Here is a 20,087-nt window from a genome sequence, read left to right as displayed (position 1 = left end):
CTATGTATAGCTAATACGAATGTTTTGATGTATAACATCAAATTAATCGTATAGAATTGCTTTTTTCGTCTAACAAAAGGACGCGTCAAAAGGACGCCAACTAATCGAAAAGTTAATTTTCAAGATATTTCATCGATCGGAAAAAAACAATTATTTATATCTTTACTAACTATCTCAAGAAAGACTTACCATCATTTTTTTCTAACGATGACAGCAATTTATGCACAAATTTCACACTTTTTTTCACTTCGACACTTTTTACGCGCACTTCAATTATACACGACCACGTAAACTGTTAATACAAAAAGCAACGCTACTAATTTTGTATTTTTACTAATGGAATCAATCATTGGCTGCCGATCAAGCGCTCTGATTGGTCAATCGCTAATATGATGGACCAATCATATTTCAGCGCGATATACAAAATCTGATATAATAATTTCTTTTCTAATTTACAAATATATAATGAAATATTTATATTATCGCGTTAAATGTTTTTAAATCGTTTAATATATGTTTTCGAAAAAGATATTTCCATTTGTATTATCAAATATGCGTCCTATATATGGATACACTACTACGTATACGAAGCATGTTGCGCTCCATTGTTGTTTTATAATTAAATTTTCATTTAGAACTACGTTTATGGTAATTGATAAAAATTTATTAACATAAAATCTGAATATTGTATTGCTTCGTCTTTAAATAAATCGAGTATAACATAAAAATATTTATGATAATGTGTAAACACGTGTTCATCTAATATAACCTGTAATTATCTGTCACAGTCTTTTCATGCTGAAGATATACAAGGAAAGATACGCATTAAACGATCAAAATGTTGCGACGACAAGCAAGACTTCGTAGAGAATACCTCTACAGAAAATCAGTTCAGGATAAATTGAAAAATATTCAAGAAAAGAAAGAAAAACTGAAACGCAGTTTGGAAGAAAATGTACCGATACATCCAGATTTAAGGAAAGATGCTTTGAATATACAACAGAAATTAGATTGGGAAGATGCAGGCCCAGAAATGGCTGTGGCCATGGGAACAGAAATGGGAGGAACTCTAGGTTCTCACGAGGATGATGAATATCGATGGGCTGGTGTTGAAGATCCAAAAATTGTAATTACCACTTCTCGTGATCCTAGTTCTCGGCTGAAAATGTTTGCCAAAGAATTACGTTTAATATTCCCCAATTCTCAAAGAATGAATAGAGGAAACTATGAAATGAAGCAACTTATACATGCCTGTCGTGCAAACGACGTTACAGATTTTATAATTGTTCATGAACATAGAGGTATACCTGATTCTCTTATCATTTGTCATTTACCATATGGTCCTACAGCGTACTTTACTATGTCAGATGTTGTTATGAGACACGATGTGCCTGATATTGGTACAATGTCAGAACAATATCCTCATCTTATCTTCCACAACTTTAAAACAAAGTTAGGTACACGTGTTATGAGTATCTTAAAATACCTATTCCCGGTACCAAAAGAAGACAGTAAAAGAATAATCACCTTTGCTAATCATGATGATTATATATCATTCCGACATCATACGTATAAAAAGGTTCATGGAAAAGACATTGAATTGACAGAAGTTGGACCTAGATTTCAGTTAAAATTGTACGAAATTAAATTAGGTACTTTAGATGCAGAATCAGCTGCTGATGTAGAATGGGCTTTAAGACCTTATATGAATACCACCCACAAAAGAAGATTTTTATCCGATGAAGATGGCTGGCAACAAGAAGACAATATTTAATTTTTTTTTACTATTTAACTAGTTAATTTCAATAAACTTTGTAATATTGAAAATAATAAGTTTTTATAATTTTCATATATATTTTTTCAATATATGTTGTAATTTTCTTATCTTAAGTTTTAGACCGAATCTTTTATTTAATTTCGATGAGTGAATAAAGTCCAAATTACGCGCGCAGCGACGTAAATGCGTCATACGTACTGCGCAATGCATTCTGGTTTGCTTTGTGGCAGTTGTTTTTAAAAACCTCTTGGAAATAAATAAAGTTTGATCAGTGAAGAGAAATTTCTGCTAGAAAAATAGCTAAAGTTTAGACAGATGTATTTACTTTGGAAGGGCAAAAATTTAATAGCGCACAATGCACACCAGCATTTGTAAGCCCGCGAAATCCGAGAAGACGCCGCGGCGGAAGAAGCTCACAGAGCAACAAAGCGACGCTATGGATATGTTCGTGACACCAAAACGTCAGAAAAATGACGGTGAGATCAGCTTTTATTTCATAACAGAACACAAGTGGTAGATCAATTGTTTGTTTGCTCGTATCGCTTGCAGTATTTCGCATGATTTGCGCGCGTTTGTAACAAATTTATCAATTTCCTTGCAATATTTAGTCCCATTTACGTTTCAGTTACTAGCGCTTCCATTCATAGCGGAAAATCGTGAAACTATCGGTGTGTACAACTCGTTCGTGGCTAAGCTTTTCAAACATGCGAAGTTGTGTAAAATATACAAGCTTTGATAACGAAACCATTATGTATTGAGATATAATGTTGTCGAAATAAATTACATTCATATAATTTTGAACAATATTTAGTAATATTTGTTAATTATTTCATAAATAACTAATGTTTATTCACACGAAACAAAGACCTCTTTACTTATATATTTATACGAAGTAGTTCTATGGCACATAATACGCGTCCACGAGATTAAATTGTCGGTGTCTCAGTCGCTTAAAAGAATTCTTGAACCTATCAGAAAAATGTAAAATAACAAATACACGATAAACTAGGTCGGAATATCCACACACACTTATTGTTTGCATTGATGTAATGAACTTGAATCCCAGAGTTGTAAGAGTGGTAGTTAAATGTTACAAAGTATTTTGATCCCTTTCTCTTTCTTGGCAAGGTGCAGTCCGCTTTATCTTTCAGATCTAGAGGTCACGGGTATCTCCCGCAGTGGCCGTGTGAGAAAGAAATCTTCCAAGCTTGTTGACTTCGAGTCACCAGATGATTTTGCGGATAGCAAGTACAAACGTCAAAAAGCTCAACAATTACAAAATCAACAATTCTTGGACAGATATGAGTCACAACGTATATCGCCAAATCAGTCTATTCAACATGGAAGCGGTGGACGACAGAGGAGAAATTCTAATTCTAGTACTGGACAGGAAAGAATGAAAACAGAAATATTATCAGATAACGAAGAGCAGACTTCGGAAACAGAATCCGATGACCCATCCGGATTAAATGAAGATGAAAGATATAGTATAGACTCTGGAAGCGACGATGAAGTAGATTCTCTTATGATAGATGATAGAGAAGCAGGTTTTAGAAAACTTGAACCACCTGGCCAAGAAACGCCTTCGCAAGCAAACAGTTTATATATGCTTGAGAAATGTAAGAAAAAACTAATTATTAAAGATGGTAAAATAATAGGTAGAATGAAGGCACAACGAAAAGACAAAGGGGTATGTACATATGAAAGTTTCTAAGGGGATTATATTACAGTTCAGTGATATTTTCAGAAAACAAGATTTACTGCTTACATGTTATGGGCTAAAGAAATTAGGCAGGAATTACTAGAGCAGTGTCCTTATATGGGTATATAAACTTTACTTGTTTTTATGTACTACAAACGAATCGTCAAATGGCGCTAATGTTACTCGTGAAACATTGCTTTTTATAGATTTTGCAGCAATTTCTAAACGGTTAGGAGAACTATGGGCAACTGTTCCAAATCTGGAAAAATATAACTGGCGCAGACGCGCAAAACGCTTGGCAGCAAAACCTCATTCTTTACCTGCGAGTAAAGATGAGCCTGTTTGGAAAATGCCGCCGCCTGCTTCGCGAAAAAAATTCATTAATAAGATTGGTGGGTTTGTTAGTTCTCATGTATACATCATTTTTATGAGTATGTTTGTAAAGATTATGTGGTAGTTCGTTTATCTTAATTTGCTTCTCGTGCACGCGTATTAGTCAACAATTTATCGGATAAAATATTATTTTTATGCCTAAAAATTACATGGTAGATATTTTATTCTCATTTGTTTGGTATGCATGTATCTCGTTTAAAGTCGAACACGCGGTAAGTTTTATGTTCCTTTTCCTTCCATTACAGGTAATGGCAAAGAGCAAAAGCCTGCTACGTCTAAAAACACTATTCAGCTAGGTCTACCGTCCGTTGTAGGGAACGTTCCGGTATCGCCACCATCGAATCGAACCGGGAAAGATCTGGTTAACGAACCAATGATAGGCACAGGAATGTATAAAGTTGTTGGAACGCAACCCATTGATGTAGCCGCGCATCTGAAACTTCTTGGTGAGAGTTTAACGATCATTGGTGAAAGGTTGAAAGAACACGATGGACAAATCGCAGTTTCGGGCAGTCTATCGGTTTTGCTGGATTCTCTATTATGTGCTCTGGGTCCTTTAATCTGTCTAACGCAACAGATACCGGAAACTAATGGAGCTAAACACGAGACACTTTCGCAAATGCTCGACAATATTGCATACCTTATGCCTGGTTTGTAATATATGTATAAATATTAAGGAAGTAATTTGTAATAATGTACAATGTAAATATATCTATTCAATAGACATATATTATTAAAAGGATAAAGAATACAAACTGAAACGGTATGCCTTTTGTTTGCTAAGAAAAAGAACTAAGTTTTCAATCAAGTCTCTGTTATATTTTGTCTGCTTGTAAAAGTATAACATTTTATATAAATAATATGTTTGTACAAAAAATTACAATAAATATTTAAATAGTTCTATAACTAACTGTACAGGATGAATAATTACAAACGCTTATTGATAGACTGAAACTGGGGGGCACGTACAAAATAGATTCTTGTCACCGTATATATCATCTATTCTCCCAACACTTGGCCAAATTTTATTACTTCCTGTTACAAATGGCTGAAATATAAATCGGTATGAATTATCACCGCTTTATTACATGTGTACGTATAAATACTTACAGCTGGAAATGCCGCCAATTCTCGCGAGTACGGTCGATCCCAAGTACTCGATATCACTTGCTCTTGCGTATGTGGCGCCATTTTCAATGGATTTTTGACGATATCTAGTTTTCCATTTTCAATGTCATTAATTTCCTGCCTTATAGCTGGAATATACAATTTTTTACTACTTATTTATCTAACTTATTGAAGAAAAAAGGTTTATAAAAAGTATAATAATCGTACAAATAAGAGCATTGCAAAATCTGTCTAGTTCTTTCTTATCTTCAGATTCAGTTGGTTCTATCATTAATGTGCCTGCTACAGGCCAACTCATTGTCGGGGCATGAAAGCCATAGTCCATCAATCTTTTCGCGATATCTGTAGCTTCAATGTTAGCCGTTTTCTTGAATTCTCGTATATCCAGAATGAATTCATGTGCTACTAATCCTGTATTTCCTTTATATAAAGTCTTATAATACTTCTCCAAACGTTTACTCATGTAATTGGCATTTAAAATTGCAACTTGCGTGGCTTTTCGTAATCCTTTAGGACCCATCATCTTTATATACGCCCACGAAATTGGTAAAATAGCTGACGATCCAAAAGGTGCAGCTGACACCGTACCAAATCGTTTTATATCATTGTTACCGTTACCCAAACAATCGATCACAGGATGCGATGGAAGAAAAGGTGTAAGATGTCGTTTACTGTAAATGAACACGTTATTATATTTTTTACAATAACACAGCAAACGTTAAAATAATTTTACTTACACCCCAATAGGTCCCATTCCAGGCCCTCCTCCACCATGAGGTATACAGAAAGTTTTATGCAAGTTCAAATGGGAAACGTCACTACCGTAATCACCTGGACGACACAACCCAACTTGGGCATTCATGTTAGCTCCATCCAAGTACACTTGCCCTCCAGCTTGATGAACTATTGAACAAATATCGCTAATCGACTCTTCAAACACGCCATTCGTAGATGGATACGTTATCATTAAACAGGACAATGTCTCCCGATATTTGTCAATCGTTTCTGTTAGATGTGCAATATCTACAGAACCGTCTTTCTGTACCAAAATAGGCTTCACTTGCATGCCAGCCATTTGAGCTGAAGCAGGGTTGGTACCGTGTGCGGAAATAGGAATCAAGCATACTTGTCGGTGCTTGTTTCCATTAGATTCATGGTAACATTGTATAGCTCTCAATCCAGCATATTCTCCTTGAGCTCCGCTATTCGGTTGAAAACTTATACTGTCGTAGCCTGTTATAGCACAAAGATCTTGTTCCAATTCGGCAAACAGCTGTTGATATCCTTTGGCTTGTTCGACAGGAACGAAAGGATGTATTTCTGTGAATCCTCGAAAACTGCAGGGCATCATTTCTGTGGTAGAATTTAATTTCATAGTGCAGGACCCCTGTTAAAATAATTACAAGTATAGTTATGGTGTTGATAGCATAAATTATACACTAATCAGGCGCAATTTACCAATGGTATCATGCTATGTACGAGAGATACATCTTTATTTTCCAAAGACTTCATATATCGAACGATTCTGGTTTCAGATTGATGACTATTGAATATAGGATGTTGTAAATATGGTGTAGTGCGAACAAACTGTGATTCATTGAGACTTTTGTTCGTATAAGATTCATTTTGACACACTTCTTCAACGGTCGTATCTACAGAAAATATTTTGTAGATATCATTTATGTCCTGAACTGTAGTAGTTTCATCCAAAGATATCCCAACTCCATCATTATAATATCTGAAAAGATTCACCAAATTATTCGTCAAATTACTATATCATTTATTCGTCGTTCATTTACCTAAAATTTATTTTAAATGCTTTTGCATTTTGCTGAATAGTCTTTATAGGTATTTTAGGCAGTACTTTGACAGTATCGAAAAAATATTCATTTTCTATTTTGTTCCCTGCATTTTCCAATCCTTTTGCGAGAATCAGAGTCAAAGAGTGTACTTTGTTCGCAATATTTCTTATGCCTTCGGGTCCGTGGTACACTGCATACATTGCAGACATGTTTGCCAATAATGCTTGTGCGGTGCAAATATTGCTAGTAGCTTTGTCTCTTCTGATATGTTGTTCGCGTGTTTGGAGAGCCAAACGATACGCATCCCGACCACACGAATCTTTTGTAACTCCGATCATTCTACCAGGCATCAAACGCACCAATTTTTGCCGACATGCAAAAAATCCAGCATGAGGACCTCCGTACCCAAGCGGCACACCAAAACGTTGACTCGTACCAACGCATATGTCGACTCCAAACTCGCTTGGAGGTTTAAGTACAGCTAATGCTAATAAATCAGTGGCTACGCAAACCAGTGTCTAAAAAAGAGAGCAAATAATTTTATTTTTTTAACAGTTTGATTTAACGATTCCAACTTGTAGAACGGAATACATACACCATCTGTATGTGCCTTTTGCACAATGTCTTTGAAATCATAAATGGAGCCAGTTGTATCAGGATATTGTAAAAGAATACCGGCAATATCTTTTGCGCTGGTATCGACTTGATGAACATCTCCAATTTCAAAAGTAAGACCGAGAGAATTAGCACGCGTAGAAATAACGCTGATAGTCTGAGGATGAACTTTATCGGAAACAAACAACTTTTTTCTTCTGTTACTCCTGTAAGCAAGAGCCAAAGCTTCCGCTGCTGCTGTACCCTCGTCCAAAAGGGATGCATTTGCTACTTCCATTCCAGTTAAATCACATATCATTGTTTGATAGTTTAAGAGACCTTCGAGTCTACCTTGCGATATTTCTGGCTGATAAGGTGTATATTGTGTTGTCCTTAAATAGAGCTATACTAATTATCTTAGTTATATTAAATCTAGTACACATTATTTATGTTCTATGAAAGCTTACCATCCTGGATTTTCGAATATATTCCTCATAATAGTATGAGGAACGCAACAATTATGATAGCCCATACCGATATATGAACGCCATACGTCATTCTTTTCCGAAATTTTTGTAATCCTTTTCAATAATTCGTATTCAGCTGCAACATAATTATTATATCCTGTAAACATGTGAGTGTAATACTTTTGTAATCAAAGTAGATTCTAGTTAGTCTTTTGTTCTAAAAAATCACGTGAATGTCGAGCTGAATGCACGAGATTGACCTCTGATCCAAGATACGTTCACATATACAATGAAAGGTCATAATCTTATTTATTCTTTATAGTTTAAAACTAGATGAGTTTTTAATTAAAAAAAGGCAAATAGTATCCTTTTTAAAAGAAATATTGTTTCTTTATTTACTTTAAAATTTATTTAATCAACTAGACATCGGTAACAACATTGGATGTTTATACCCCTAACTTGTTTATTTCAGTATCAAAGGGTTATCGCTTTGCACATGTTTCATATCAAAAGTCTCGTGACTTCGCACGCTTATGCATACTATAATTTTCTTCCCAAATGTTTCAACATGTTATTTCGCATACATTCGTACACGTATGATGATCTTACTTACTAACTGGTTGCTCAATCTTTAATTCTTCTTTGTATAGGATCTTAGTTGGAACTACTGCTTTCGTTAATTCTTCTAAGGTCTATAAAATTGAGTCAACGAATGTTTTATAAATCCGATTTTATTACTTTGCATTATTTTATATATAAATAATAGAATGTTACCTTAAATCCAACAGTTTCCAACATTTGTAATTGCTCGTGTTCACGAGGTCCGATGTGTCTGGCTTGAAATTCATCCTGTTGTGACAATAATTGTTCAAGTTTTCCCTTAGACAAATTGTTTAATGTTAATTTACGTGTATGTCGAATTACATTGTTTCTATTGAACAATCTTGAACACTTTTTCATTTTCAATGTACATAACATGATAAATAATAAATTTTAAGCATGAAACGATATATGAATTTATAAGTAGGTTTCGAAATATAAACAACCGTATTTCATATATGAAGTCAATAAGAATATGATTACTTGATATATCCCAGAAAACTAAGGAGCTTCTTAAAGTGGACAGAGATTTTATACCCTCAGACCTATCATACTATGATGTCACTACTTCTGATTACAGTTTGAACTTTTGTAACCTTGAGTTATAGAACATTTTAAACAATATTGAGAAATTACCTTAGTATGTGTAATCTAATTTCATTACTTATCATTTGAAATAAAAAACTGCAGTTTAAATTAATATTTATGTTGTATAGAAATTCAGTTTTATTTCAAATACATACTTGTTTTTATAACAAATTCAACGTTTGTACAACTTCCTCTTATTTACATTACATTGAATGAACGCATTAGTAATTAATGTATTAATATTAAATAATACCTAAATAAACATTTTTACTTCATAAATTTGTCCTTATTCTGAGTAAGAATTTTAGCAGAAGACTTTGCATCCAAAAATAATGATCCTACTTCTTCGATATCTTCCTTCTTAATAATTGTTCTCTCGTTTACTTTTGCCGTTAATGCCGCTGGAGTTAATAATTGTATTACATATCTTAATGTAGTTTTTGTTCCTAATTCTCCCAGAGTTGTCAAAGCTTCATCTTCGATTTGTAGTCCTTCTGTTGTAGCTCTTAACTTAACTATTTGTTCTATTTCTGCTCTAGAATATGGAAGCGTTCGTATAATGAGTAACCTATCTAAAAGGTCAAGAGGTATTCCATGTGGTGATACAATGTCTTCTGTTCCTCTAATTACACAACGTCCGCGATTTGTAGCGAAAATAACTATAGGAGCAATTGCACTTTCCAGAGCACGGTGAAGATAAGTAAATGTTTCTATGTCCAACATATGTACTTCATCAATGAATAGGACACCTGGAACTAGTTCTGCAACTCCTTGATCAATATACTTATTAACCACTTTATTTATTTCTTTACGCAATTTATCTGAAAAAGATAATTCAAGTTAATAATTTATTTAAATTTGTTTAAGTAATTTAAATTCATATTATATTACCTGTAATTTCTGTCTTCTTAGGTTTCATTAATTGACCCATCATAGACATAACATCTTGACCACCTTGTGGTTTAGCATTAGCAACATCTAAATCGTGCAATGTTACATCTTGAATAACTTCTTTCTTCTTATGAACATCACCTTTAGGTAAAGGAACATATTCCTCTGCCTCCAAATCAAACTCTGTAGCAAAATTATCGCTTCTACCCTGTCTTTTTACAGCACCACTATTTGCTTCTATATAAATTACATCTCCAGTTTCTACTTTTTCCTTTTGCAAAGACTCATATATGGAAGGATCCAATTTTAATTGCTTTGTGCCTTTGGCAGTTTTTAAACCAATAACTACATGAGACACTGTTTTTCCATATCCACCCATTGGATTTTCTGTTTCAACTGGAGTTAATTCTGTAACTTCTCCTTCATATACTTCTTTAGTTTCTTTAATTCTAAGACCAATAGCTCGTCTAAAATTTTCCATAAGAACTTCTGTCTTTTTTATCTCAGAACTATATACTTCTGAACCCACCATAGGGCAGAATGGTACTTTATTACCTAATTCCTGGGCAATAGCAAGTGCTATTGCAGTTTTTCCAGTACCTGGTGGGCCAGCTAATAATACCGCTCTGCCAGCCATTTTCTTTGATTTTATCATATCAACTACTATTCCAGCAGCCTAGAAATTGTTATTCACTTTACTAAAAGGAACATTTATTTCGAGTATTCTTGTCGCGCTACACCGATATAAAATTGTTGTATAATATAAAAAATTCATCAATATACAAAATATACTAACCTCACGAGCCGTTTCTTGACCAACGAGACCTGCTGCAGTCTGTATAGCTACACCATTTTCATCGAGACCTAAACCTTTTATATGCGTATGAGCCGAAATTCTTTGAGTTTTTGCAGTACTTTTTACTTCTTCGATCTTCATGCTTTTTAAATATTATAAAAATCCTTTTGAAAAGCACGTTATACAAACAGCGGCCTTTTATCCCCACTCTATCCCGTTGCTATAGAAACGTAATTTTAAGTGAAGTGAGCCGTAAGAAATGTTTTTAATTCTTTCAATTTAAATTTGTAATATCATGAAAATTACAATTGTTTTTCAATTCGTTTATGATAAATTTTCCCTCAACTGATAAATGAAAATAACATTCAAAGTTGAAACGATAAACAATTTTATGAAAATATGAAGTAGTCCGTAATTAATATCTTGCAAAACTCATAATTATGAAATTCACAATAAATATTTATGAGAAACATATTATTGTTTAATATACAGTGAACTTTATGCTACTTTTAATACCATTTTTCATTTGTAGATGTCTCACTGTTTTATCATTTTCTCGCAAGTGCTTGAAGCAGTAGTCAGTTTCTATATAAACAAGTTTGAAGCATGCGTATAGTAGGGTCCGGTGTACCTGGGAAAATATTTGAGCATGAGTCTATAATTTTAAAAGTTTCATTAGTTTGAACGACAGTTCGAATTAATCATCCTCTTAGCCCTAGGTACGACGGTGACCTCCCCTTTTGCTTTTTCATATAATTTTTTTTTATATTCTGATTCATGTAATATCTACTGAAATCTTAAAGACGGTTGAATTTAAAAAATTCAAGTGACAAGGAAATAAAGTATCATGTAGAATTAAATAAAATTGTTTTTTATTGTTTATGTAACCCATTATATTTTATAAAGTAAATATTTCTCTTCTTCATATTTTACTGTCTATGTATTTTATATCTGAAAAGAAAATATTTATAAAAATTTTTTCACAACCATATCATTAATATGCAACACTTACTTTAACATGTGCATACAAAATAATTCCAATCAATGTCAAAGTTATACCAATTACTTGATTTATAGCTAGTGTTTCATGAAAAAATAATGATCCACCTAAAAGCAATAGGCAAAGTTTAAAATGTCCTGCCATGTTATAACTAATTATTAAATAAGGAACAACCAATTATTTAAAAATTTTCAAAATAATAATTATTAAAAAAAGGATACGTTAATGGAGATGTTTTTCCTATTATCCAGTAGGATGTTAAGTTGACAAAGAATGCTATTATTCCTGACAATATAACTAGGATCTAAGTATAAAATATATAATTATATGCTTAATTTTTTTCTACAAATGCAATTAGGAAAATAACATTTTTATAAGTTAACATACTAAATCTATTAATGACCAACTTGTTGTCAATGTCTGTTCCACAGGTTCTAAAAATGGCACAATAAAAAGTAACATAACAGCGGATAAAGGTGCTTGATAATATAATAGTTGCATTGGGTCCATCTGAAATTCTCTTTGCTTTATACTCATTACCTAAAAATGCCTGTGTTAATTAATGGTCAATTTCAATATTTTAGAAAGCAAGGTAGGATATTGTACCACTTGATATAAAGATGTTAAAAATACTCCCAATGTTGCATATATTGTTCCACTAATATTAAATTGAATATCGTAATAAAAATTAATTACTACTCCTGTTATGATAAGAATGAGGGTTAACTTTACAAATATACTAAATTGCTTTTTGTGAAATATTATTTGCATTATTATTACGCAAGGAGTTGTTAACATTTTAGCTACTTGATAAGTTCCAACAGTATTGTATGCTAAGCTTAAATTAGTCAATACAACAAATCCACAAAATGTTGCAGCAATCAAAAATATTTCTTTGATTGCAATATCTTTTATACAGAAAATATCAAATTTTTCACAGATTATTAATCCAATAAAAGTAATAATAAAATGTATCATAGATAATGTAATATTTGGAAATCCAATATGAATGTAAAGCCATTTATTTAATAATACAATTACAACGGAAAAGAAAATGTTCAGTATTAAATAAAGTGCAGTAATAATTTTTTTATTCATGTTTTTTGTTTCACTGTTAAATATTAGTAATGTAAAATAAGTAATCAATAAACAAACTACTATAGGTTATATTTTGTACGACAGTTGATACATCTTAATGTTCATGTCATCAGATACAGATTAGAATTAATTGACTCGTTACATTAATTAAATCATGATGTTTAAAAGGGAAATATTATTTTCTATGACATTTTTTACACCGACTTGCAATGACTGCAAGCGATTACGCGCTGATAGCGTTCTCCGCTAAGCTACCAGGGCTCCCCGTAGTGGTGTAAACAGTAATTAACAATAAAATGTTACAAAACTGAGAGCGCCAAAATAAGAAGCGCGAAGCGTGAAGCATGGCACGAATGAATGGTGCCCGCTAAAATTTGGAGGACCGTTGTGATGTAATTTAAAAGATAAATTGACAAATCATTTGTTTGAAAATAAGTTAAAAAAATGGAAGAATTCCTATTAGGGTATCGTGAAGTTGTACCTGATCAAACTGTTCCAGAAAAATGGAATGAAATTACATTGAACACGGGTGAGTAATTATAACCTCTCATTTAACCGGAGATATAAAATTATTGTTAAAGAAACATCTCAAATAATATTTTTATGTTCATTTATAAATATAAATAGTGGTTCTTTTTAAGAATACGTATAATTTCAATAATGGTATAAAGTAAAGCATTAATTTTCCATAAAGAAGATGCATAACCTTATTTTATTTGTATTTCATTTTTTCAAATAAGTCATTATTTTATAATATATAATATAACCATGATATTGTTTTGCAGGTGGAAGCCAAAGCACCTTACAAGATATAAAAGTTCCAGAAAGAGCTGGTGGTTATTCGTATAATGATTGTTCAAAGTATTTTACTCGCAATCGTTTTATTTATTGGCATATTTGTCATGATGTGCTTGAATTGGTTGAGCATAGTTTAGACATTAATTTGGCCAATTGTAGAGTAAGATATAAATTTACAGATACACCACTCTTGGATGGTATTTCTATACACGAAACAATTAACTCAGTTATCATATTAATAGTAACGGTTTCTAGTATTCACAAACTATCATTTCCTCATCCTGAAACAATTCATAAAAATGTAAGTATCTTATGAGCATTAACAAACATCATTGAAATAAGATTATTAGTACCAATTGCATTTTGAATTTAGTTCACATACATTGTGTTCACTTTATTCTGTTGTACAGGAACATTCATTGAGTACATACAAAGATGTAGGTATACAGTCAATATTTAGTGAAGCTTCTACACAAAATGTAAAAAGAGTAAAAGATCCTCATATGTTTCATGTTATTACTAGTGCAGGCACAACAAGTAAGTAATTAATTATATATATTAACATTAAGTTTAATTATTGTATTGAAATTATTTGGATCTTTACATAGATTTTCCAGTGCCTCATGCAGCTGCATCATGGTTTGTTCCTCCACAAGAAGCATTATTTGCCCTTGCATATAATTCAGGCACTATCCTTCTTTTGAGACTAGATACCAAAACTGGTTTAGTACATACTAGTGAATTGAAACAAGATTCTATTGTGCCAAGATTTCTGAGCGGTATAGCAACTGCTTTTGGTGGCCGTAGTTCCGAAGCCCATGTAGCTATGTCATTAATGATACATAGTTGTGGAAATGATACATATTTATTTGCTTTATGTCGTGAGGGAAACATTCGTATGTGGTCTTGCAATAAAGCTCAATGCGTAGCAGTAACCGATGCCACGATTGATAATCGTGTTGCATCCCAAGGTGCACAAGGTCATATGTTGAGAAAAACGTTAGGTCCCAATAATGAATTGTACCTGGGTATCTTTTTAAAATTTAGTACTAGATGCGAATTCAGTATTTTAAAGCCTATTCAAGATAACGGGATATTTAAATTTATTAGATTATGCACGAGATTTGCCCAAGATGTAAGTATTTTTTATAAAAGTTTTATTTTTATTTTATCATTACTTTTCACTTATTTAAAGGATAATTTTTAAATCGATATTTATAGCAACATCTAGTTGATTTTTCTTTTACAACTACTCGATTATGGGCTGTTTGGAGAACCACCGATATGGACACTGTTGAAGTAACGCATGCACAATTATCGCTAAGCGGTGCACGTGTCAATTCTGAATGGGAAACGGCGATTTTAGAACAAACACCAGATGGAGATTATGTCCTCGGTGATCCTGATATTGATCCAAGACAAGCATATATCGATTACATTTTTCAACCTGGACAGTTTTCCTTGACAGATATAACAAAAGCACTGAATATCTACAGAAGATCTAATTGTATAGAGGACAAAATTCTTACCGTGACCGAATTAAAAGAACGCGTGTGCATTGCGGTAGAAGCTGAAATACAGGCTGAAATTATGGATTACGAACTTATGGATGAAGATTATTTAGAAATCGCCAATCGTTGTTGGTCCAAATTTTATTCCTGTGTAATCCAATATCATGCCAACAGCACTAGACCCGTAGGATTATTATTACTACCAAATGTTTATGGAGTAATTTTATTGAAGAAATCATCATTTTCACTTTTAAGACCAATGGAAGCTCTAGAATATTTAATATTCTGTAACGAAAAGTCGTACACATCTCGTTTTAAAACAACGCCTGTTTTATCACAAGACGAAGATATATGTCAAGATCTCATAACGTTGATGTCGGCGCTAGTTCTGATAGAAGGACAATTATCAGAAGAAACTAAAGCAGCTATGAAACGAGAACTGTATCATTTAAAAAGTCCAGACATTATTATTGACGATTTATTATCAAGATTGATGTTAGAGTCGGAAGAACCTATTAGCGATCTCATTACACATCACCATAGTTGTCATAGATTGTCAAATATTAGAGATATATCTAGTGCTATGGCAATGCTATTAGAAGCGTTGACGTATGATCTTGGTCAACCAAATAAATTACAATTGAACGGAGACCACGATGCTTCGAAACTCTTACTTAATATAAATCACTTTTTTAGTAGTCAGTTAGGTATTTCAGCAATAGCGAAAAGTGTAGCTCAAATAACGCAATCGAGATTTTCAATCTGCAGGAATTTATTAATTTTACAACAAATAATACTACTACGACCCGAATTATTCGATTCGCGATCTTTACATGCTGTTAAGTCATCACTAGCACCTAGAACAGTGGTATTAACACAGGCTTATTTTGTTGTTACATGGATATGTGAATCTACAGCATTACCAATACCCGGTCAATCGCTGCTGTAAGTTAAAGTTTTCTAATATTTTAATGTATAACACATGTATAAACACATATTTAATAATTTTAATTTATTAATTATATTTTTAGAGATTCTAGTATTCAACGTTTGGCACTGTTGAAATTTGTTGATTCGAGGACGAACGTAGGCTTCAAACAGCATCGAACTTTGTCATTATTGGAATTATTTATACAAAATACTGGTGCAAAACATGCTCATAGTTTAATGGCTCATACAAATTTAAATGCAAACACTTTAATCCCTTGGCATTATGGCATGTTAACGCATGTTACGCTTATTGCACAGCTCATGTATCCTTTTATGAAAATAGTGATTCGTTTACACTTTACGTTAATGTGCTTATTTACTTCTTTAATGAAAATTTGTCAGATGGCCAAGATCCGGTAATTTTATTTTCCCTGAATGGTTGCTGTCAAGTTGTCAATTTTTACTAGTACAAGAGTACGTAAGACTTCTTAATACATGGTGCGAATGGAATAGCGCATCGAGAAAATTTATATTAGCAGTTGCACTACTTGAAATGGGAGAAATACAAAAAGCTTGTGATCAATTTCTCCGAGCTTCCAGTGGAATTTTGACGGATGAATTCCTAGCTGATGCTCTACTCGAAAGTAGCGAACTATCAGAAAGTAGCGCTTTAATTCAATATTACTTAAAAGTTATCAAATTATTCGAAGAAAGAAACGCTGCCGATTGTATCATTGAACTCGCTGAAACAGCTATAATGATGGCTGATAAAGACAATCCTAATCTACCAACGCTACATTCTATAGTATTCACGCAACACTTGAACTTAGGTCACCACACTAAAGCATATAATTGTTTAAATTCAAATCCCGACGCTGCTCGTAGAGTAGATTGTTTAAGGCAACTAGTAGTAACTTTATTTGAAAGAAAGAAGTTAATAGATTTGATTTCATTTCCGTACGTTGATATGTACGAGGATTTAGAAAGAATAGTTGAAGGTAGAGCCAGAAGCGTGGACCTTATGGAAAATAATTACTACAACTTTCTATACAGTTTCCATATAAATAAAGGGAATATGCGAAAAGGTATTCATTTAATCGATTATGATGTTTATAATTAAAATGATAAAAGGTAGAAATTAATTTTATTGATCTTCTTAGCTGCTTCAGTGATGTATGAACAAGCTATGCGTTTGAGTCAAGAATCGCAGTCAGTTGCAGTTGTATCGAGACAAGCTCAGTGTTTATTGGCATGCATTAATGCATTGCATCTTGTATCTGAAAATTACAGGTGGATTGTAAGACCTGTAATTGATCAAAATTTTTTGGAAGAATTGGATGATCAAGATATGCAAACAAAAAAAAACATGAGTGATAAGGAAATTTTGAATTATAACATAAAGAAACAGATTGAAGTTCTTGAACTGAACGACATAAAAAAGGAATACTACATAGTAGATGCTAGATTAAAAATATCAAAAATTAATTCAGAATTGCAAATCGTCGCGCACGCTGGTCCTTCAGAACTTGTCATTATTTTGTCAACTATTGGCTTGTATATAACAGCATTGCATTTGTGTGACGAATTTAACATTAATAAAAGCTCTGTATTCGAAAGTCTGACTTCGCAATGTATACGATTAAGTCGAAGAGAAAATTCAAATGCATGGGACTGGCTTATTCAAAATGATATATTCGACATTGGTTTAACTAACACAAATGTCACAAACACTGCTTGGGGATTGCTACAATATTTAACTCTGAATCATGAGAAAGACAGATACAGTGAATTGCATAAAGCAGTTTCCCGAAAGTTACTTCAAGAAGGAGCTTTTATACCTCAATGGTTACTAATGTCATATAAGGTAAATTACTGTTAAATTAAAAATTATATTCAGTTTATAATACAAAATGCTATGTACGATATTGCAGAAACGAAACGCTGCAGAACTTCTTCGTCTTATGCTAAACACTGGTAGAATATTAGAAGCTAGTGATTTAGCAGTTGAATATATTAATGCTGTTATGGGTAATGGTAAGATAGAACATTTTGGTCTTCAAGCATTCTTGACAGCTAGAGATCCCGCAGTCTGGATACCGTTTAATACGTTAGAAGTACTTCTGTACGAACTAAAGGAGGCTATTGAAGAAAATCCAATTTTTTCTGAGGTAATTCATATAACTTTCCTTTCGCATAAAATATTTTTGTACAGATATGATAAGGAATCTATTTATAATTATTCTAGAGTTATAAAAAACTACAAGAAGCATTAAATAATTATAAAGAAAAAGTAACAAGGATATCAGAAGATATGATTCAGCTCAAGTTGAGCAGCAAGAGTCATTAATAGTAAGTAAAATATTCTTATTATAAAAAAATATATTTAATTCAAACTATTGATTATAAAAATATTCAATACATGATCACGCATATACCATGGTATCGTAAATTTTGTATCAGTCTTGATTTGTTGATATTTTGAATAGACTAGAAGTAATGAGATGTTTCATTAAATTTGATAACAGTAACATTAAAAACTGCTAAACATATATTGGGGCATGATTAATCGATACACATGCGGTAAATATAATAATAATCCCAAGAACTGATCCAACTATCGCGGCAACCGTATGTGGACACCTTTTAAATAAAACCTGAAATTACGATATATTTAAATTTATATTCTAATGAAAAATGAATCATTTCTGAAATTATTACCATTAAGAGAACTACCATTGCAAGGACAAAAATTGTTCCAATAGGAACAAGAAAAGATGCTGCCCAATAATGTCTTTGTATTTCAGGATCTAAAGACAATCGTAACAACTTATAATAATGAAAATATGGAACAGAAGTGAATTTTATAAAAAAGAATTATGCATAGTAATATTGAAATATCTGTTAATTTTTACCCTAATGCGTAATATCTCACCATTGCGCCAATGACTTCTATGTACTTCATAAGTGGGTACACGAATTCTTCTTATAATAGTTTTATTGGTAATAATTACAGAATCAAGAAGATTTTGTGTATCTACAGTTTGTACTCCACCTGTGAACCAGTCTCCTGTAATGTATATATTTATTGTAATAATTAATAATTGCTATTCTTGTGTGCTCAAAATTTGAATGTAAATTTAATTAAAAAGAAAATAGGTTTAATTTTAAATAATTGTTATCGCATATGAACTTCATACATAAAATCAGACAAAATGTTATTTATATTATGATTTACAAGTGCCAACAATAATTAATATTAAACTATATATTTTGAACTGTTACAATTACTATTTTATTACACTCTTATGAACAAAGGTATGCAAATAAGTGTACTACTTTTATACTTATGATCGCAGTTATTTATATCTTATCTACATTACTACTCAACAAATTTGGTTTTTATTTCAATTCATTATTATACATAATAGTTTTACGAAGTTATAAAATATTAATGCAATGTAAATTTATAATAATTATTTTCATCTCCAGTAAAATAAACTGTTTTGATATGATTTGTAAGTAAAATGTATTTGGTATATTACCCATAATGCATTCAAATTTTTAGAATTATCTTCCATATAGATACTGATATACTGACATTGATATAAAATCGTTTAATAGATTACAAATTAATTTCTGTAGCTTAAAAACACATATATTTACCAAAACATTGTGACAATACTTACCCCAAACCATAAACATTGTTGAATATGAAACTCGACTGATCTACTTAATGCTTACTTTTTACCTTAATTTATATACACTTATTTTCCTTGAAAGAGTCGTTAGTATTTATTCTTTTGAATCCGATCCTTATAAAATTTTGTACAAGAACATTGTATTTACTTTATCTACAATATTAAATACAGAGTAAAATTAACAAGTTATTGGCAATTAAAAAAAAATAGTTAAATAAATCGAAAGATAATTATTATGAATATTATAATTTAATTTAAATATTCTAAGTAAATCGGTGGAAATGATTATCATATGTATATTAGTATGAATATAC

The 20,087-nt window shown here is 32.1% G+C and overlaps 7 protein-coding genes across 14 annotated transcripts; 3 read left to right on the top strand and 4 right to left on the bottom strand.

Annotated features, from left to right (window-relative positions):
* Positions 1–504: 504 nt before the first annotated feature.
* LOC100875623 (U3 small nucleolar ribonucleoprotein IMP4) lies at positions 505–1,849 on the top strand. Its single transcript, XM_003701122.3, has 2 exons — positions 505–648; positions 789–1,849. The coding sequence occupies exon 2, from the start codon at positions 839–841 to the stop codon at positions 1,772–1,774; it is 936 nt and encodes a 311-aa protein (XP_003701170.1). The 5' UTR covers positions 505–648; positions 789–838; the 3' UTR covers positions 1,775–1,849.
* Positions 1,850–2,111: 262 nt separating this feature from the next.
* On the top strand, positions 2,112–11,474 carry LOC100875509 (uncharacterized). Of its 2 annotated transcripts, none has more exons than XM_012280546.2 (5): positions 2,112–2,253; positions 2,935–3,467; positions 3,525–3,600; positions 3,686–3,871; positions 4,118–11,474. In XM_012280546.2, exons 1-5 carry the CDS (start codon positions 2,133–2,135, stop codon positions 4,528–4,530), a joined length of 1,329 nt encoding a protein of 442 aa, XP_012135936.1. In that variant the 5' UTR covers positions 2,112–2,132; the 3' UTR covers positions 4,531–11,474. The 2 variants fall into 2 exon arrangements, with proteins under 2 accessions (XP_012135936.1, XP_003701169.1); XM_003701121.3 differs by having other exon boundaries at positions 2,929–3,467.
* On the bottom strand, positions 4,670–8,841 carry LOC100875445 (glycine dehydrogenase (decarboxylating), mitochondrial). 3 transcript variants are annotated; one of them, XM_076541382.1, is made up of 10 exons: positions 8,638–8,841; positions 8,477–8,555; positions 7,864–8,020; positions 7,398–7,788; positions 6,800–7,320; positions 6,459–6,738; positions 5,738–6,387; positions 5,208–5,671; positions 4,983–5,128; positions 4,670–4,920 (listed from the first exon to the last, which is right to left on the bottom strand). In XM_076541382.1, the coding sequence occupies exons 1-10, from the start codon at positions 8,839–8,841 to the stop codon at positions 4,810–4,812; spliced, it is 3,003 nt and encodes a 1,000-aa protein (XP_076397497.1). In that variant the 3' UTR covers positions 4,670–4,809. The 3 variants fall into 3 exon arrangements, with proteins under 3 accessions (XP_076397497.1, XP_012135938.1, XP_076397498.1); XM_012280548.2 differs by having other exon boundaries at positions 7,864–7,999; XM_076541383.1 differs by lacking the exons at positions 8,477–8,555; positions 8,638–8,841 and having other exon boundaries at positions 7,398–7,799; positions 7,864–7,999.
* On the bottom strand, positions 9,155–10,879 carry pont (RuvB-like helicase pontin). The gene is made up of 3 exons (XM_012280550.2): positions 10,739–10,879; positions 9,943–10,618; positions 9,155–9,872 (listed from the first exon to the last, which is right to left on the bottom strand). The coding sequence occupies exons 1-3, from the start codon at positions 10,877–10,879 to the stop codon at positions 9,319–9,321; spliced, it is 1,371 nt and encodes a 456-aa protein (XP_012135940.1). The 3' UTR covers positions 9,155–9,318.
* Positions 11,475–11,593: 119 nt separating the features above from the next.
* On the bottom strand, positions 11,594–13,097 carry LOC100875332 (solute carrier family 35 member E3-like). Its single transcript, XM_003701201.3, has 5 exons — positions 12,345–13,097; positions 12,126–12,278; positions 11,960–12,042; positions 11,751–11,889; positions 11,594–11,689 (listed from the first exon to the last, which is right to left on the bottom strand). The coding sequence occupies exons 1-5, from the start codon at positions 12,834–12,836 to the stop codon at positions 11,684–11,686; spliced, it is 873 nt and encodes a 290-aa protein (XP_003701249.2). The 5' UTR covers positions 12,837–13,097; the 3' UTR covers positions 11,594–11,683.
* A 129-nt stretch (positions 13,098–13,226) lies between these two features.
* On the top strand, positions 13,227–19,247 carry Nup160 (nuclear pore complex protein Nup160). Of its 3 annotated transcripts, none has more exons than XM_076541381.1 (11): positions 13,227–13,365; positions 13,622–13,935; positions 14,045–14,171; positions 14,243–14,769; positions 14,856–16,090; positions 16,177–16,398; positions 16,478–17,160; positions 17,236–17,939; positions 18,007–18,243; positions 18,321–18,424; positions 19,089–19,247. In XM_076541381.1, the coding sequence occupies exons 1-10, from the start codon at positions 13,281–13,283 to the stop codon at positions 18,420–18,422; spliced, it is 4,236 nt and encodes a 1,411-aa protein (XP_076397496.1). In that variant the 5' UTR covers positions 13,227–13,280; the 3' UTR covers positions 18,423–18,424; positions 19,089–19,247. The 3 variants fall into 3 exon arrangements, with proteins under 3 accessions (XP_076397496.1, XP_012135926.1, XP_012135927.1); XM_012280536.2 differs by having other exon boundaries at positions 18,880–19,247; XM_012280537.2 differs by having other exon boundaries at positions 18,562–19,247.
* Positions 18,437–19,901, bottom strand: LOC100875223 (uncharacterized). 3 transcript variants are annotated; one of them, XM_012280539.2, is made up of 4 exons: positions 19,762–19,901; positions 19,008–19,142; positions 18,794–18,882; positions 18,437–18,729 (listed from the first exon to the last, which is right to left on the bottom strand). In XM_012280539.2, exons 1-4 carry the CDS (start codon positions 19,775–19,777, stop codon positions 18,616–18,618), a joined length of 354 nt encoding a protein of 117 aa, XP_012135929.1. In that variant the 5' UTR covers positions 19,778–19,901; the 3' UTR covers positions 18,437–18,615. The 3 variants fall into 3 exon arrangements, with proteins under 3 accessions (XP_012135929.1, XP_012135932.1, XP_012135930.1); XM_012280542.2 differs by having other exon boundaries at positions 18,809–18,882; XM_012280540.2 differs by lacking the exon at positions 19,762–19,901 and adding an exon at positions 19,618–19,745.
* Positions 19,902–20,087: the final 186 nt, after the last annotated feature.

This window comes from Megachile rotundata, chromosome 16 (assembly GCF_050947335.1).
Source record: "Megachile rotundata isolate GNS110a chromosome 16, iyMegRotu1, whole genome shotgun sequence".
In the NCBI taxonomy this organism is placed as follows: domain Eukaryota; kingdom Metazoa; phylum Arthropoda; class Insecta; order Hymenoptera; family Megachilidae; genus Megachile; species Megachile rotundata.
This window is presented reverse-complemented; position numbering and strand designations above follow the sequence as displayed.

What these genes read in the sequence shown, in the direction of transcription:
- LOC100875509 (XM_003701121.3), top strand. Translation starts at nt 2,133, where the DNA reads ATGCACACCAGCATTTGTAAGCCCGCGAAATCCGAGAAGACGCCGCGG. An exon ending in AGAGCAGTGTCCTTATATGG is followed by an intron (nt 3,601 to 3,685) that starts GTATATAAACTT and finishes TGCTTTTTATAG; the next exon opens with ATTTTGCAGCAATTTCTAAA. An exon ending in AAAATTCATTAATAAGATTG is followed by an intron (nt 3,872 to 4,117) that starts GTGGGTTTGTTA and finishes CTTCCATTACAG; the next exon opens with GTAATGGCAAAGAGCAAAAG.
- LOC100875445 (XM_076541382.1), bottom strand. Translation starts at nt 8,841, where the DNA reads ATGTTATGTACATTGAAAATGAAAAAGTGTTCAAGATTGTTCAATAGA. An exon ending in GCATTTAAAATAAATTTTAG is followed by an intron (nt 6,739 to 6,799) that starts GTAAATGAACGA and finishes GAATCTTTTCAG; the next exon opens with ATATTATAATGATGGAGTTG. An exon ending in ATTTTGCAATGCTCTTATTT is followed by an intron (nt 5,129 to 5,207) that starts GTACGATTATTA and finishes TGTATATTCCAG; the next exon opens with CTATAAGGCAGGAAATTAAT.
- Nup160 (XM_076541381.1), top strand. Translation starts at nt 13,281, where the DNA reads ATGGAAGAATTCCTATTAGGGTATCGTGAAGTTGTACCTGATCAAACT. An exon ending in ATACCCGGTCAATCGCTGCT is followed by an intron (nt 16,091 to 16,176) that starts GTAAGTTAAAGT and finishes TTATATTTTTAG; the next exon opens with AGATTCTAGTATTCAACGTT. An exon ending in AAAATCCAATTTTTTCTGAG is followed by an intron (nt 18,244 to 18,320) that starts GTAATTCATATA and finishes TAATTATTCTAG; the next exon opens with AGTTATAAAAAACTACAAGA.
- LOC100875332 (XM_003701201.3), bottom strand. Translation starts at nt 12,836, where the DNA reads ATGAATAAAAAAATTATTACTGCACTTTATTTAATACTGAACATTTTC. An exon ending in TAACATCTTTATATCAAGTG is followed by an intron (nt 12,279 to 12,344) that starts GTACAATATCCT and finishes AGGCATTTTTAG; the next exon opens with GTAATGAGTATAAAGCAAAG. An exon ending in GGAAAAACATCTCCATTAAC is followed by an intron (nt 11,890 to 11,959) that starts GTATCCTTTTTT and finishes TTTAATAATTAG; the next exon opens with TTATAACATGGCAGGACATT.
- pont (XM_012280550.2), bottom strand. Translation starts at nt 10,879, where the DNA reads ATGAAGATCGAAGAAGTAAAAAGTACTGCAAAAACTCAAAGAATTTCG. An exon ending in GTCAAGAAACGGCTCGTGAG is followed by an intron (nt 10,619 to 10,738) that starts GTTAGTATATTT and finishes AACAATTTCTAG; the next exon opens with GCTGCTGGAATAGTAGTTGA. An exon ending in TAAGAAGACAGAAATTACAG is followed by an intron (nt 9,873 to 9,942) that starts GTAATATAATAT and finishes TATCTTTTTCAG; the next exon opens with ATAAATTGCGTAAAGAAATA.
- LOC100875223 (XM_012280539.2), bottom strand. An exon ending in TAGAAGTCATTGGCGCAATG is followed by an intron (nt 18,883 to 19,007) that starts GTGAGATATTAC and finishes GATTGTCTTTAG; the next exon opens with ATCCTGAAATACAAAGACAT. An exon ending in CAATGGTAGTTCTCTTAATG is followed by an intron (nt 18,730 to 18,793) that starts GTAATAATTTCA and finishes TCGTAATTTCAG; the next exon opens with GTTTTATTTAAAAGGTGTCC.
- LOC100875623 (XM_003701122.3), top strand. Translation starts at nt 839, where the DNA reads ATGTTGCGACGACAAGCAAGACTTCGTAGAGAATACCTCTACAGAAAA.